General features: G+C 35.2%; 1 protein-coding gene across 1 annotated transcript in view; it reads left to right on the top strand.

The window, feature by feature from the left end:
* LOC137409141 (nurim homolog) overlaps window positions 1-12,707 on the top strand; it is a 51,611-nt gene that overhangs the window by 37,484 nt on the left and 1,420 nt on the right. Inside the window, exon 5 of the mRNA XM_068095542.1 lies at window positions 12,225-12,389. Within this exon, the coding sequence (XP_067951643.1) occupies window positions 12,225-12,375 (151 nt within the window). The 3' untranslated portion in view covers window positions 12,376-12,389. The remainder of the gene's footprint in view (window positions 1-12,224; window positions 12,390-12,707) is intronic.

Genomic DNA, 12,707 nt, shown 5'->3' with positions numbered 1-12,707 from the left:
TTACTGACCTAGTGTAGTTATATCATTTACAGTCAAACATGGATAACTCGTCCACGGATAGCTCGAACACATGGTTAATTCGAACATTTTCTTTGGTCCGTTCCCACGTAATGATAAATTGCTATAGATAACTCGAACTCAACACTGTTAATTCGAACTGTTTTTTTGCCCAACGGCTACCGAAACGGTTGTTATCGCTTTAGAAAATCACTTTATTCAAAGCCATAGAGGTAAACTTCATCTTTTCGTAATTCATAAGCGTCGTTATTACCACCATCGGCAAAATATTTTTGTCAACGACTTTTCTAAAAGTTTGGTGAAATTTGATGTATACTGCGATACGATAAATAGCACGGGCTAGCCGGGTCACGCGCGCAAGGATTTTCGCCATGCACATACCAAACAAAAATCGCATGTTGTTTTGTATGTGCCAAGGCGAAAATCCTTGAGTGCGTGACCCGGCTAGCCCGTGATGAATAGTTTTCCGAAGTTGATTCCGTGTTGAATCAACGTCGGAATGTTGAATGTTTAAAACGTCTTAAAAATTGTTGTAATTAAACGTATACGTTGTCTGAGCTACAAAAAACTATTCATCGTTTGACCTAAACACAGAATACATGTGTACATTCAATAAGTATCTATTAAAAAAGCGTGAGTCATATAGAATGTACCGTAAAACCTCGTAAAACTTCTAATTGAACTGCCTCGGAGTGTTGCTCTTAACGAATCCCAGGTAAAGTAAGGTAATCTGCATAAACTTCAAGAAAAAACGGCAAAATTGATCGTGGGTAAAACCCCAAAAGAAAAAAATGTCTTTTCTTTTGAGCATTTCAACAACGATCAAGTTTTGCCAATGTCAATCTGAAAAACGTCCTGGCAATAACATCACCTCAAACAACAAACCAATCTCAAGTGATAGAAAAATCTCTATACTTTTTCATGAAAACGTTTTAAACTTTACATTAGAAGCATTTAATTTGAAACAAGCCATTTGTGCTTTTGATTTATATTATAGTTTGTATATGTACATGTATCTACTAATAAATAAGTAAATATATGGACTTGTGACAGTGCTCTGATAACTTGAACGCTCTGATAATTCGAACACTTTTGCTCGGTCCCTTGAAGTTCGAGTTATCAATGTTTGACTGTATATCATTTGAGAGTTGTACTAACACTAGTCTTTGAGTATTTAACTTCCTTGGCTATTGCAGAGTTCAAATTTCCTTATTTGTTTAGGTGTAGAATGATGAAGCGCTGCTACTCACGGAATCTAGCCATCTAGCAGTGGACTTAACTGATGTAGGAGTGAAAATTATTAGGAGTAGGAAGGCTGCACATTTTATACTAAAACAATCTGTTTGTTAAGACGACGTATAGATTAATGCCTACAAGACTAGATTTTGGAAACAAAGAATTTATATGTATACTAGTTGAATGCCCGACGTTGCACAGATATTTAAAAACAGCTTATAAACAGGGGCAGGCAATGTGGTTGCCATTGGCTAATTTGAATAAGCTAGTATTGCGTATTGTCTAATTTACTAATTAGAGTCATGAGAGCAAGCTTTAGTGACGTATCTATATATATATATATATATATATATATACATGTATATATATATATAAATCATATATATATGTATATAGATTTATTTATATAGATTTATTTATATAGATTTATCTATATACATAGATTTATTTATATATATAGATTTATTTATATATATAGATTTATTTATATAGTTTTATTTATATATATAGATTTATTTATATATATATAGATTTATTTATATATAGCCTATATAGATTTATTTATATATATATATATAGATTTATTTATATAGATTTATTTATATGGGTATTCAGAAACAAGAAATCACCTCATGAAACCTGGTGATATGTAATCCAATCAGTTTTATTACATTTCTTCGATAAACTGCTTATATTCTGGTTTTGGTGCATTCTAAGCATTTCATGGAATATTCTGACGTTTGACAAGATTTTGAATCTAGTGGTTTATACTTCGTTTGTTTACTGGTAACAAAGACGGGACCAACAAGTTATAAATAAGTTTGAAACATTTTTTTAAATGAACAAATCGGTTCCAGTTTATTCTTGCACATGACTGTATTCAAAGTTTGGTTATATTGTCTGTCATGTCACTTTTGCGCCCTCCGATGCCATTCTCATCTAAACATTTATTAAACAGGTTCTTTGGCATTTTAAAATTATTAAAAAGATTCTTTTGTAAGCTCAACTTTCCAAAGTTAACTAGTCAAATTTTTGTTGCACATTTGCGTCAACCAAATATTCAAGCCTTGCGTTATCTGAACAATATTATCCCAACAGTGCAGAATGCATCAGAACTCTTGTTTTGGATTGTCGAAAAGTTTAGCATCAATATGTGTGCATCATTTGACATTGTTAAGTTACATGTAGTTTAAAGTTGCTTTAGCGGAATGTAGATTTGATGAGTTTTAAACCGCTGGTCTACAGCTCCTGCCATTCCACAGTTATAAGATTGCAAAGATTTCCTCTGTTGGTGCGGTGGTTGGCCCTACACGAGACGAGACGAGACGATGTTGCTCATGAGACAGCTTGAACTGTCTTGGATCAAGCAGACATCACTTGGATCACTGACAGAGTGTAATTACGTTACACTCAATGGCTCTGTCCTGGACAAGTATCATATTACTAAAGTTATTGATACTACTGGTTTGTGTTTTGTACACCTTCACATTCTTGCGATAAGAAATGTATAATTATTTATCAATAGTGTTAATGACGTGTGAATATCTTAACTGCGAGACCAACACGATTAGTTAACTATCTTTATTCCATCAAGCTACAAACAAATCCATTAAAGATGAAAGAGTCTTGTTGTAGTATTAAGGTCCGGCCACACGTAACGAATTATTCGTTTAATCTGACCGAATTAACGAATTTCACAGAATTCACAGATTTATTCGGCCGAATATCACAGAATCGTCTGAGCTGTGCATGCCCACCAAATTCGTCAACGAAACACTTTTAATTGGCTTACCAATTTTTTTAGCGAGCACGATTCTAGTAGCTTTGACAAGTGGTATAGTCCAAGACATGTATGACGACACACAATAAAAGTATCACCGCGATATGACCTGATACATACGATGCAACTGCCTATATGCGCTAGAGATAGCGACTGTTTTTGCGACAAAGCTTTTGCTGCATAAAAAGAAATTACTATTATTGAAAAAAAAACAATTTATAGCTTCTAAAACATCTAAAAAAAATACTGGATTCATGATGAGAAGTTCCTGCCATGGTGAACCAACGAGAGAAAACCAACAATAGCGCATATAGGCAGTTGCATCGTATGTATCAAGTCATATCGCGGCGATACTTTTATTGCGTGTCGTCGTACATGTCTTGAACTATACCACTTGTCAAAGCTACTAGAATCGTGCTCGCTAAAAAAATTGGTAAGCCAATTAAAAGCGTTTCGTTGATGAATTCGGTACGCATGCACAGCTCAGACGATTCTGTGATATTCGGCCGAATAAATCTGTGAATTCTGTGAAATTCGTTAATTCGGTCAGATTGAACGAATAATTCGTTACGTGTGGCCGGACCTTTATTGTATTTTCCTGCTGAAGGCTGGTTCACACTGTCTCTGCACGTCAGAATCGTCCTCTCGGCAATTTGAGTCGATTATGTGGACCATAAACCTATGGCGTCGTCGCGGCGATGCGGATACGTCGAGAAATATCGCAGTATCAAACCTGCCCGAAAGTTTGTCGAGCATCCATGACCGCCTGTGCAATGTGCACCACTCGGCCATGATGATTGGCCGTCGTAGATTGCTCGATCTATATTTTCTTCAATGACAGTTGCTGCGAGACTAGTGTTTTATCATTTCTGCAACCGCATTGTATAATAAGAACACTATACCATCGGACTATTCGCTGATGTAAGTGTTGATGGGTATGTGATAGTGCGAACATTGTTATCATAGACGATCACCAAAGTATTGTGTGATTAACATCGATTATAGTGTGAATCAGCCTTGATGGTCTTGGTATCAACTGGTATCAACTAAAAGACTCGTATCAACATTCCAATCTTTCAGTCATGATTACCAATAAACAAGCAATGGTAGCAACAAAGCGAAATAGCCTTGCAACCCAAAGAGCAAACGCATCACACACTTTTCTCACTTGTTTGAGGCACTCGCAGCTTGCCCCTTATATCAGGTATCAGGTGGCTGGGGCCAACAGAAGGTACTCCGCCTACACTCATGCACCCTCAGCATTGCATGGAACATGCACTCGGTTACCTCGAGCATGCGCTTTTCCCAGTGTACAAGTTCCCAAATGGTTGTTCATTAGTTGGTTTTGAACATAGACCTATTAACTATACTAGACTGGGCAATGCAAAGCCATGATGTTTTACATGAATAGCTACATTCTTCCTATAGTTAATAGGTCTATGGTTTTGAATAAGCAGCTGAGTTGAACGCATGACCGGCTTTATTTTGTAATACATACTGAATATGGTCTTTGAGATGCTAACAAAACAATTTGAATGATAAGTATAGTCAAGTGCCCTCAATTACATTAGAGCTCTCTTAAAGCTTTGAAGATGTGTATGAGCATCATTTCATGACCCCTTGACCCCTTCAGATGAGTCAATTATTTTATCTTCATGCCCAGACTTCTCACCTTACCAAAATATTGCAAACAAGCCTTACAGGCTCCCCTTCTATAGGCCAACAACTGGCCTATAGAAGGGAAGCGTTGGTCTGAGGTATTATTTACCATTCCTATGCGTATGGACATGACGAGCAAGCGCCTGCAAAGGTCACCTCACGAGAATGATAGAGTCAGCAGTGAAACTATTCATATCATAAGTGCCATAGGTCGAATGTCAGTCGGTTTCTGCTTAATTTCTGCTTGCGAAGAGACAGTGAAGTAGCGTTACTATTTCAGCAGTTTGTTATTTGTTGCGCAATCGTAAGCCCTCTTAAATATATATGAATTCTTAAATTGTTATAAATTGCTTCGTGGCCAGTCTAACAGGTATTTATGTATTCAAAAAAGAAATGCTTTTTTATATTTTATGAGTAGATTATTTCAATTTTCTTTTACCAACTTTCTGATCCCATCAATTTCTAAAATGCAGCTGCAAGCGAACCCTGGTGGGGAGTGAGTTATTATCGCTTTCAAAGGTGTTCTTTTTTGGCTATACATGAATGATGATGTATAGCAAACCTTTTAAGTAGATTTTTTCAGTATCACTGTGTTTTATACCATTTATTTCATAGCTTTTCATATCCTAAAAACGTTTTAGTTTTTTGCATAAACTTGTCGCAAATAGGCCCTATTCCTTTTTAGTTTGTTTCTGAATTTGGAACCTGTAGAGGATCAAGCATTTTAAATAGTAAAAATATCGTATCATTTTATTGAATATTAAACAAATTACTGCTTCAAACTCCTCAAAAGTTTGTGTTGTAGCTTCCAAACATATTTATAAATTCTATGATGTTTTACATTTTTTTTCATGGAAGTCAAATAGAATACCAAAAACCTGATTATTAAAAACATTTTTACCTTTATGATTAATTTATAATAATGGCTACAATATAAAACTGCCTATCTTTGCTAATAACTTACATAGAAATATAGGTTTATCATAAACAAATTATCAGATATGTAAACCCCACTGCATACTGATTGCAGCCCCTATAACAATATTTAAATGCCTTTTACTAGACAGTACCTTGCTTTGTCACATCATTAGTTCATAAAAATACAAAAAAAATGAACTCAAAAAAAATTCATAGACATTTACTCTGTATGGAAATACAGCATTTTTACCATTTCTTGATTTTCTGGAAAAGGTTTCACGCAAAGCCAAACGATGAAAATACCATTTTTTCTAGTTATTAAATCATGTAAAAATATTATCTAGCCTAAAATTATATTTAGTTTGAGAAAAAACGTGTCTCAGACTATAGAATTCATTTAATATGTTTCTGGGTTTGTTTAAAAAAATGTTTGTGCCTCAAGTTTTTGTCAACTGTAGAACCTTTAGAGAGGGATTTTATACTTTACGAGTGTCAAATGAAGGTCAATTTCAAATGAAGGTAGACGAGGAAAGTTATTAGAGGTTGTTAGAGGTTATTAGAGGTTGTTAGAGGCTTAAGACTGGTTTACGCTATATCGCCGTAACTCTTGAGTTGATGCCACAATACTTCAGTGATCATCAATGATAACCATGTTCACACCATCACAAACCCATCCCGTTTGCATCAGAAAATACTCTGTGACGCACTGTTCCCACTTCTCTTTTTAAATTTTTTTAAATGAATGAAGAAATCTTTTTGTTTTCGGGTGCTGGAATTAAATACTAGTCTCACAGCGACTATCATAAACAGATAGGAATAAATCATGCTATCCTCGAATTACTATCGCCGAAATGGTTCACATTTCAAAGGCGGCCGTCGATGATCGGCGAGGTATCGGGAAAGTTTGACAGCCGCAAGCCTTCCTGGCGCGTCCGCGTTGCTCCATCGATGCGACCGGTTCACGGTTCACATAATCGACGATGAACGCTGAAAGGAAAACGCTGACAAACGGCGATATAGTGTGAACCAGCCTTTTGTTAACAGGAACTACAAGCATCATCAATTTTTAATCATGGTGAAAGATTATGGTGTCTGGGTTGTTGTTCAACAAAGATAAAGACTGTCTTTGCAATTGAAGTAGCTAACTTTACTGATATACCGGTATGTTCAATTACCTAAATACGTCCATCGTGACCTGTGGTGCCGGGTGGTCAAATTTGATTTTTAGTAAAGTTGTGCATGTGCATGTAAAGGTTCAAGATAAATCGAAACAGTTTTAGGAATACAAGGAGAAAGAGTCATACGGTCTTTTAGATCGTCTTTGGGGAAGGGACTCACAACTCCTGAATCATTCCTCTAGCTCTTAGAATGACTCACACTCATGAAGTTGGTTGTATTGTATTGTAATTTTGCTTGAGAGGTCTGGTGCAGGTTTATTCTTGGATCTTTCATTGACTTTTATTTCTCTCGAGTAAAAGGAAGATTTCACTGTCTAAAATTGTGTCTGCATGGTTTTCAGGGGCCTAAAGTTATCGCTATAAAATATCCCCGAGGAGATCCTATAGATTTGGCTTTCAATTTTTTTTTACTTTTGCTTAGTACACTGACCGACATCGCATGCTTGGCTGTGTCAGAGAACAAGCCAGGATCTCATATTTCTCTATTGTCAATTCATAATCCCCTAGTACATCTACTTATCAAGATAAATCACGTAGGCCTACATGTATATATCAGAGTTATATCAGAGTTTGGTTTGCCAACCTAACCCTGTTTTTGGTAATCCCATCAAAATGACAGCAGAGCAGTTGCTACTAATAATCTCATCAGCTGCTGACTTAATTTGAGATGCAATGGATTGATGGCGTCACTAATTCATAACTAGTGCTGTTGGAGTAGACAAACAATTAGCAAATAGCAGATTAGGGTCAGCTGGTGAACAGAAGGAGAAATAAGAACATCTAGTGAAGCTGTTTTAGGCTATGGTTTACCCCTGACAGTTATCGGAGAGTCATTTAGTTGTGCCTTGATGAGTACACAATTGTAATTTGGTTAATATAAATTGGTTTGATTTATCATTGAAAGCCATAGCTTGTCTTGCAACAAAATGTGTATGCTAAATATTTGCATGTGGCTCGCTGGCAGCTCGTCACTATATCATATCAGCAGATCATCAGCATATCAGTGAAAACGGCTTATAAAGGAGAACTCCAAATTAAACAAATGCCTATTATCTAGTCGTCCAACAATATATAGGCCTATGTTTCAACATGTTATCACCTTGTGTACCCTCTGGTTACGCGTATCTGAACTCAATAGCGCCCTCATGTAAAGGATAAGGTGAAACAAAGCAGGCATAATGGACTCGGCAAAACTAGAACGAACTCAGCTTGCTGAGTCATCATAGTAGCTGTATAAGGTGTATCTATTAATAGGCTTTACAGGGTCACTATGCCATATTTTAAAAGATTTTATCAGAAAATATAAATATTTTTATTAATTCAGATTTTCTTTGTTGTTTTAGTTGATCTGACCGCCAGAATGTTTTAAGGTTAAAATTGGCAAAACGTGATCGTGGTTAAAATGCTCAGAAAAAGAAGACTTTTAAAGAAATTTCTTTCTGAGGCTTTTAACCGTAATCAAATTTTGCCAATTATAGTCTTGAAACATCCTGGCAGTCAGATCACGTGAAACAACAAACAAAATTTCAAATGATAGAAAAATATTTATACTTTCTGATTTAATCTTTTAAAGTTTAACTTGAGTAATTATTTAATTCTCAACGAAGGTTTTAGGGTCATTGTTTTGTGCATCACCTTTTGCTATAGCAACTAGATTGGCCAATCATGAATAGTCATTGCTTTTCTCACTGATGTAGAAACACTCTCTACTCTTTGATAATACTATAGCCCGTTTATATAGTTTAAAGTAACTACAAGGTCAAGATCATTCCCTATCACCTTATTCTATAATTTTACAAATGAAAATAACTGGGAAAAACAGACAAGGGCGTTTGTCAACAACAGAGTTAGCCAAAGACATGTGGGGCAATGCAAAATTGATCTGTACAAGCACCAACATGCTAGATTTCTTGTCTATGCTGTCAGAAGTATCAAAGACCTTGGTGCCCGCAATAGCATCAAACATCAGTCTGAAAAGGCTGATGCTGTATAATCTATTTGTTTTAGAAATTTTCATTTTATTCTCATTTACATAAAGGATTTTAGATAAGATTCATTTGTCTGTGCCTAAAAGGGAGTCAGAAGGCTCGGCTATAACACCCAAATGCATCACCGATATTTGGTGTGGCTGCTGAACGACGCGTCGTGCTGACAAATAGATTGATCAATGAGAAGTGGCCAGAATCGTATGAAGACCATTATGTCTTTGCTAGATTTTTCAGTATCGTTATGGCAGTATCACCGAGATATTTGTATTGTAAAGAGCTCATCAATGATTTGTGATAGCAATAGTGTTTGGGCAGCTGTTTCCATTGCTACACTTGACCAAAAGAAAAAAGACGTGGCACGTTAACAACGAAAATGAACTAGTACAAAAATACTCCAGGTTCATAATTTAGACTTTAAATTTAATTAAACCATAGTCAAAAAGGATTTTAATCTATCAAATTTTGAAAACAATTCTATCGAGTGCTCATAAAGAGTTTCAGTTTTTGCTGGCGATATTCATATTTATTACAAGTCAGAATATCTTTGTTTACACGTAACTAGTTGCAAGCGTGAAGCCTTGTTTTTGTTGTTCGAAAGCCAATTTTGGGCATAACTAGCAAATCAATATAATGGAATCAACAAATCAATATAATGGAATCAATAAATCAATATAATGGAATCAACAAATCAATATAATGGAATCAATAAATCAATATAATGGAATCAATAAATCAATATAATGGAATCAATAAATCAATATAATGGTCATTTTAACAAACTATTTCAGCTAATCACAGATGACAGGTTGACAGGTGATAGTTGCCTGGCTCACAGGAGTGTGGCAAAACAAATCTCATCAGTGTATAGCTGTTCGTGTCTTGCCAATTTACCTAATTCTTTGAATGTAAATTGCTTTGGAATTTGTCTATGTTGTGCTGTTGCCTGTCAGTACATGTGATAATTTTACAATAGTTTAATTTTTGTTTCGTTTTCAACATTATCATTATTATTCAAGTAGTAGCAAAGCAGCGCATGCACATATTTATATTTTTAGCTTCATAAAAATATGAAAACAGCCAAAAGAGGACTGAAAGTATATAAGCCTCGATAAAGAATATATTGTCGCATTAAAATATTATTATGTGTTGCTTGCGATTGGTTTTGTATGTAAAAAATCTAGAGATTTTTAATGTTATCATAATGCTATTGATTGGCCACTAATTGCTATAGTCTTTGAAATAACATATTTCACAAAGAATTGAAATTTTGCAAGAACACGTGTCAAAATGAAAGTAGAGACTTGTTTCTAAATTTCAACTAATAATTGTATTAATTTTAATCCTTTGTTATATTACTCTTGCAGAGCATTGCACACAAAAATGACATTATAAGTATATTTCAGCATCTTGAACCGTTGCCTGGCAACAACCAAAACAGTGGGAACTCTTGCAGAATTCTCTTTTACATCCATCTTAAAGCAGTCTGCTTCTTTATACATGCATATCCATCTAGATACATAAATTGCAATGTTTATTTATGTATCTGCCATGTCCATGCTATGTCCAGTTATAGCCATTAAAATCATGCTACAAAAAATCACCTTCGTAGTGGATTTGAACTCGCGACATTCACATCGCAAATCTACAAACAAGCGCGCATAACTACTAGGCTACGCTGTTCGTATCGTTTTCAACCATCTTATTTATTCTTATCGCGCTTGCACACGCTAAATATGTACTTTTTATTATTAATTAGTATTGCATTTTGCATTTGTTTTTACTAGATTATTTTTAAAATCATTTTGTTTACCATTACTCGTTACTCATTACCTATTTTTTTAATTTGTCATTTTCAAATGTGCTGTGTCTGTTTCAAATTTCACGTCGCCATCAATTTTCGGTGCTTCCTAAGGCATTGGCTAAAACTAAAAATTTAAAACTTTTCACGTTTACAATTTTTGTTGTGTTATCTCGAGTAGGAATCACCTCTACATTCTTTCTTCATTCGGTCAGACAAAGTACTCTCGTGCACTTCACTGCTCTATGTCTGTACCAGCTCTACGTCTGTACCAGCTCTACGTCTGTACCAGTATTGAGAGGCACCAGTATCGTCATATTCAAAGTTTCCATGTATAGCTTCTACTGCAACAGTAGCAGCTTTTTTATACACCCACTTCTATGTACTCATTGTTATTATTAATTCTACATATTCATGATTTTTATTTTTTTATTTCAATTCCTATTACTTGTATCAGTATCAAATCACTTTTCATTGTAACCATTGTAATAAAACATACTTTATCTAGCCATTACTCGCTAATTATTTCACATCTAAACACCTTTACAGTTGTTTTAGGTTTTCTCTTAATTTATTTGAACTGCACAAAACATTGTCCTCATAATATGAAGTTTAAAAGTTGTAATGTTAAATATTGTATATGATAAATGAAAATAAATTTGTGAGGGTGTGCTGTCCTCACGCTTATGGGTTCGGCATGAAACAAGGCGTTCACTCTAAGCGTTAAGCAAGGTATTGTATTTGAGTGAGACACAGTGTGTACATGACAATCACATCTAAAGAACTGCTGACATAAAGCTAAAAATGGTCCTTTTCTACAAAAACTGTAACAGCATGATTGACATCAAAGTATAAACTTTGCCAAACACAACTTGGTATATGTGACGCACAACACTAGACAAAATATACATTTAATGTTTTAGACACCGATGGCACGACCAAAGCTCACAGGAAAATATATCATTAAGCAGACCTGTATTCCAGGTTGCATGTTAGATGACTAGTTATGAACATCTGGGGGTTTTGAGGGGGGCGGTGTAAGCCCCCTACCCCAACAGGTTTCTTTCATGTAAGGCCTCGACTGTACTTAGCCGTCGAAAACAAATTCCTAAAAAGTTGGAGCGGAGATAATGATTGTCGTATAAGGCTGGCATATTTAGGTCAACTCCGGTCAAAATTTGATTTGTATTTAACCTATAACAACATTTGCTATTCTAACTTTCAAACTACATATCACCAGAGGAGTGTTTTGTTTAGTTTTAATAAATTAAGAGATAAAATAAAAACAACTGTAAAGGTTTTAAAACTTTCTCAAACAACTGAAACTTTCAAGCTGTTAGCTAGGCACATTGTCAATGGAAAATTCTAGTAAGCTGCTTAATAAGAGAGGCTTCTAATGGCGGTAAGCCATGACTTCCGTCTGCATTGTTGTCCTGCTACAACTATTCTAATAATTGCTATAGCCGGACAATTAATCCTACAAATGGGCAAACTTTAAGAAATATATATATATGGATATATATATACATATATATTTATTTTAATTGGGTAGTCTATAATCATTGTTATAAAAAAGTTTTAAATATGGTACCACAAAAAATAAATGTTATTGGAAGTTGTTAAGTGATTTAGATGTTCTCTCTCGGTAGGTTCAATGTCGATAAGGAAGACCACAGCTATCTGCAGCAGAAGTTGGCCTCTAAAGAGGATGAGCTAAACATGATGATTACGAGCAACTATCAGGATCAGGGGATGTCAGTGCAGCGTGTTTGGAGACACTCTTTTCATGCCTCCAGATAGTTAAGAGTTGTTAAGTATGTTTATATATATGTATCCCTGTATTTTGTCATTACTATAACCCCTCTGATCACGCCTAAAGCCTAAGGTTCAATTTAAAGATCAACAAAACTCGATCATAGTTAAATAATTTCGGAAAGAAAAATACCTGCGATGTGACGTCAATAGTTGCTATTATTGCTATAGTTGATATCGGGTATTGCGTTCAGGTTGCACCGTTACGCGTCTTTATTCTGTCTGTCTCTTTGCTACTATAGACGTCATAATTGCACTTTCACTTGATCTGACCGTTTTAACCGCAAGTTTTGTCAGCTTTAAGAGTGAAACATCCTAGC

This window comes from Watersipora subatra, chromosome 1 (assembly GCF_963576615.1).
Source record: "Watersipora subatra chromosome 1, tzWatSuba1.1, whole genome shotgun sequence".
Classification (NCBI taxonomy): domain Eukaryota; kingdom Metazoa; phylum Bryozoa; class Gymnolaemata; order Cheilostomatida; family Watersiporidae; genus Watersipora; species Watersipora subatra.
Note: the sequence above shows the minus strand (reverse complement) of the source record. Positions and strands in the feature narration are given on the sequence as shown.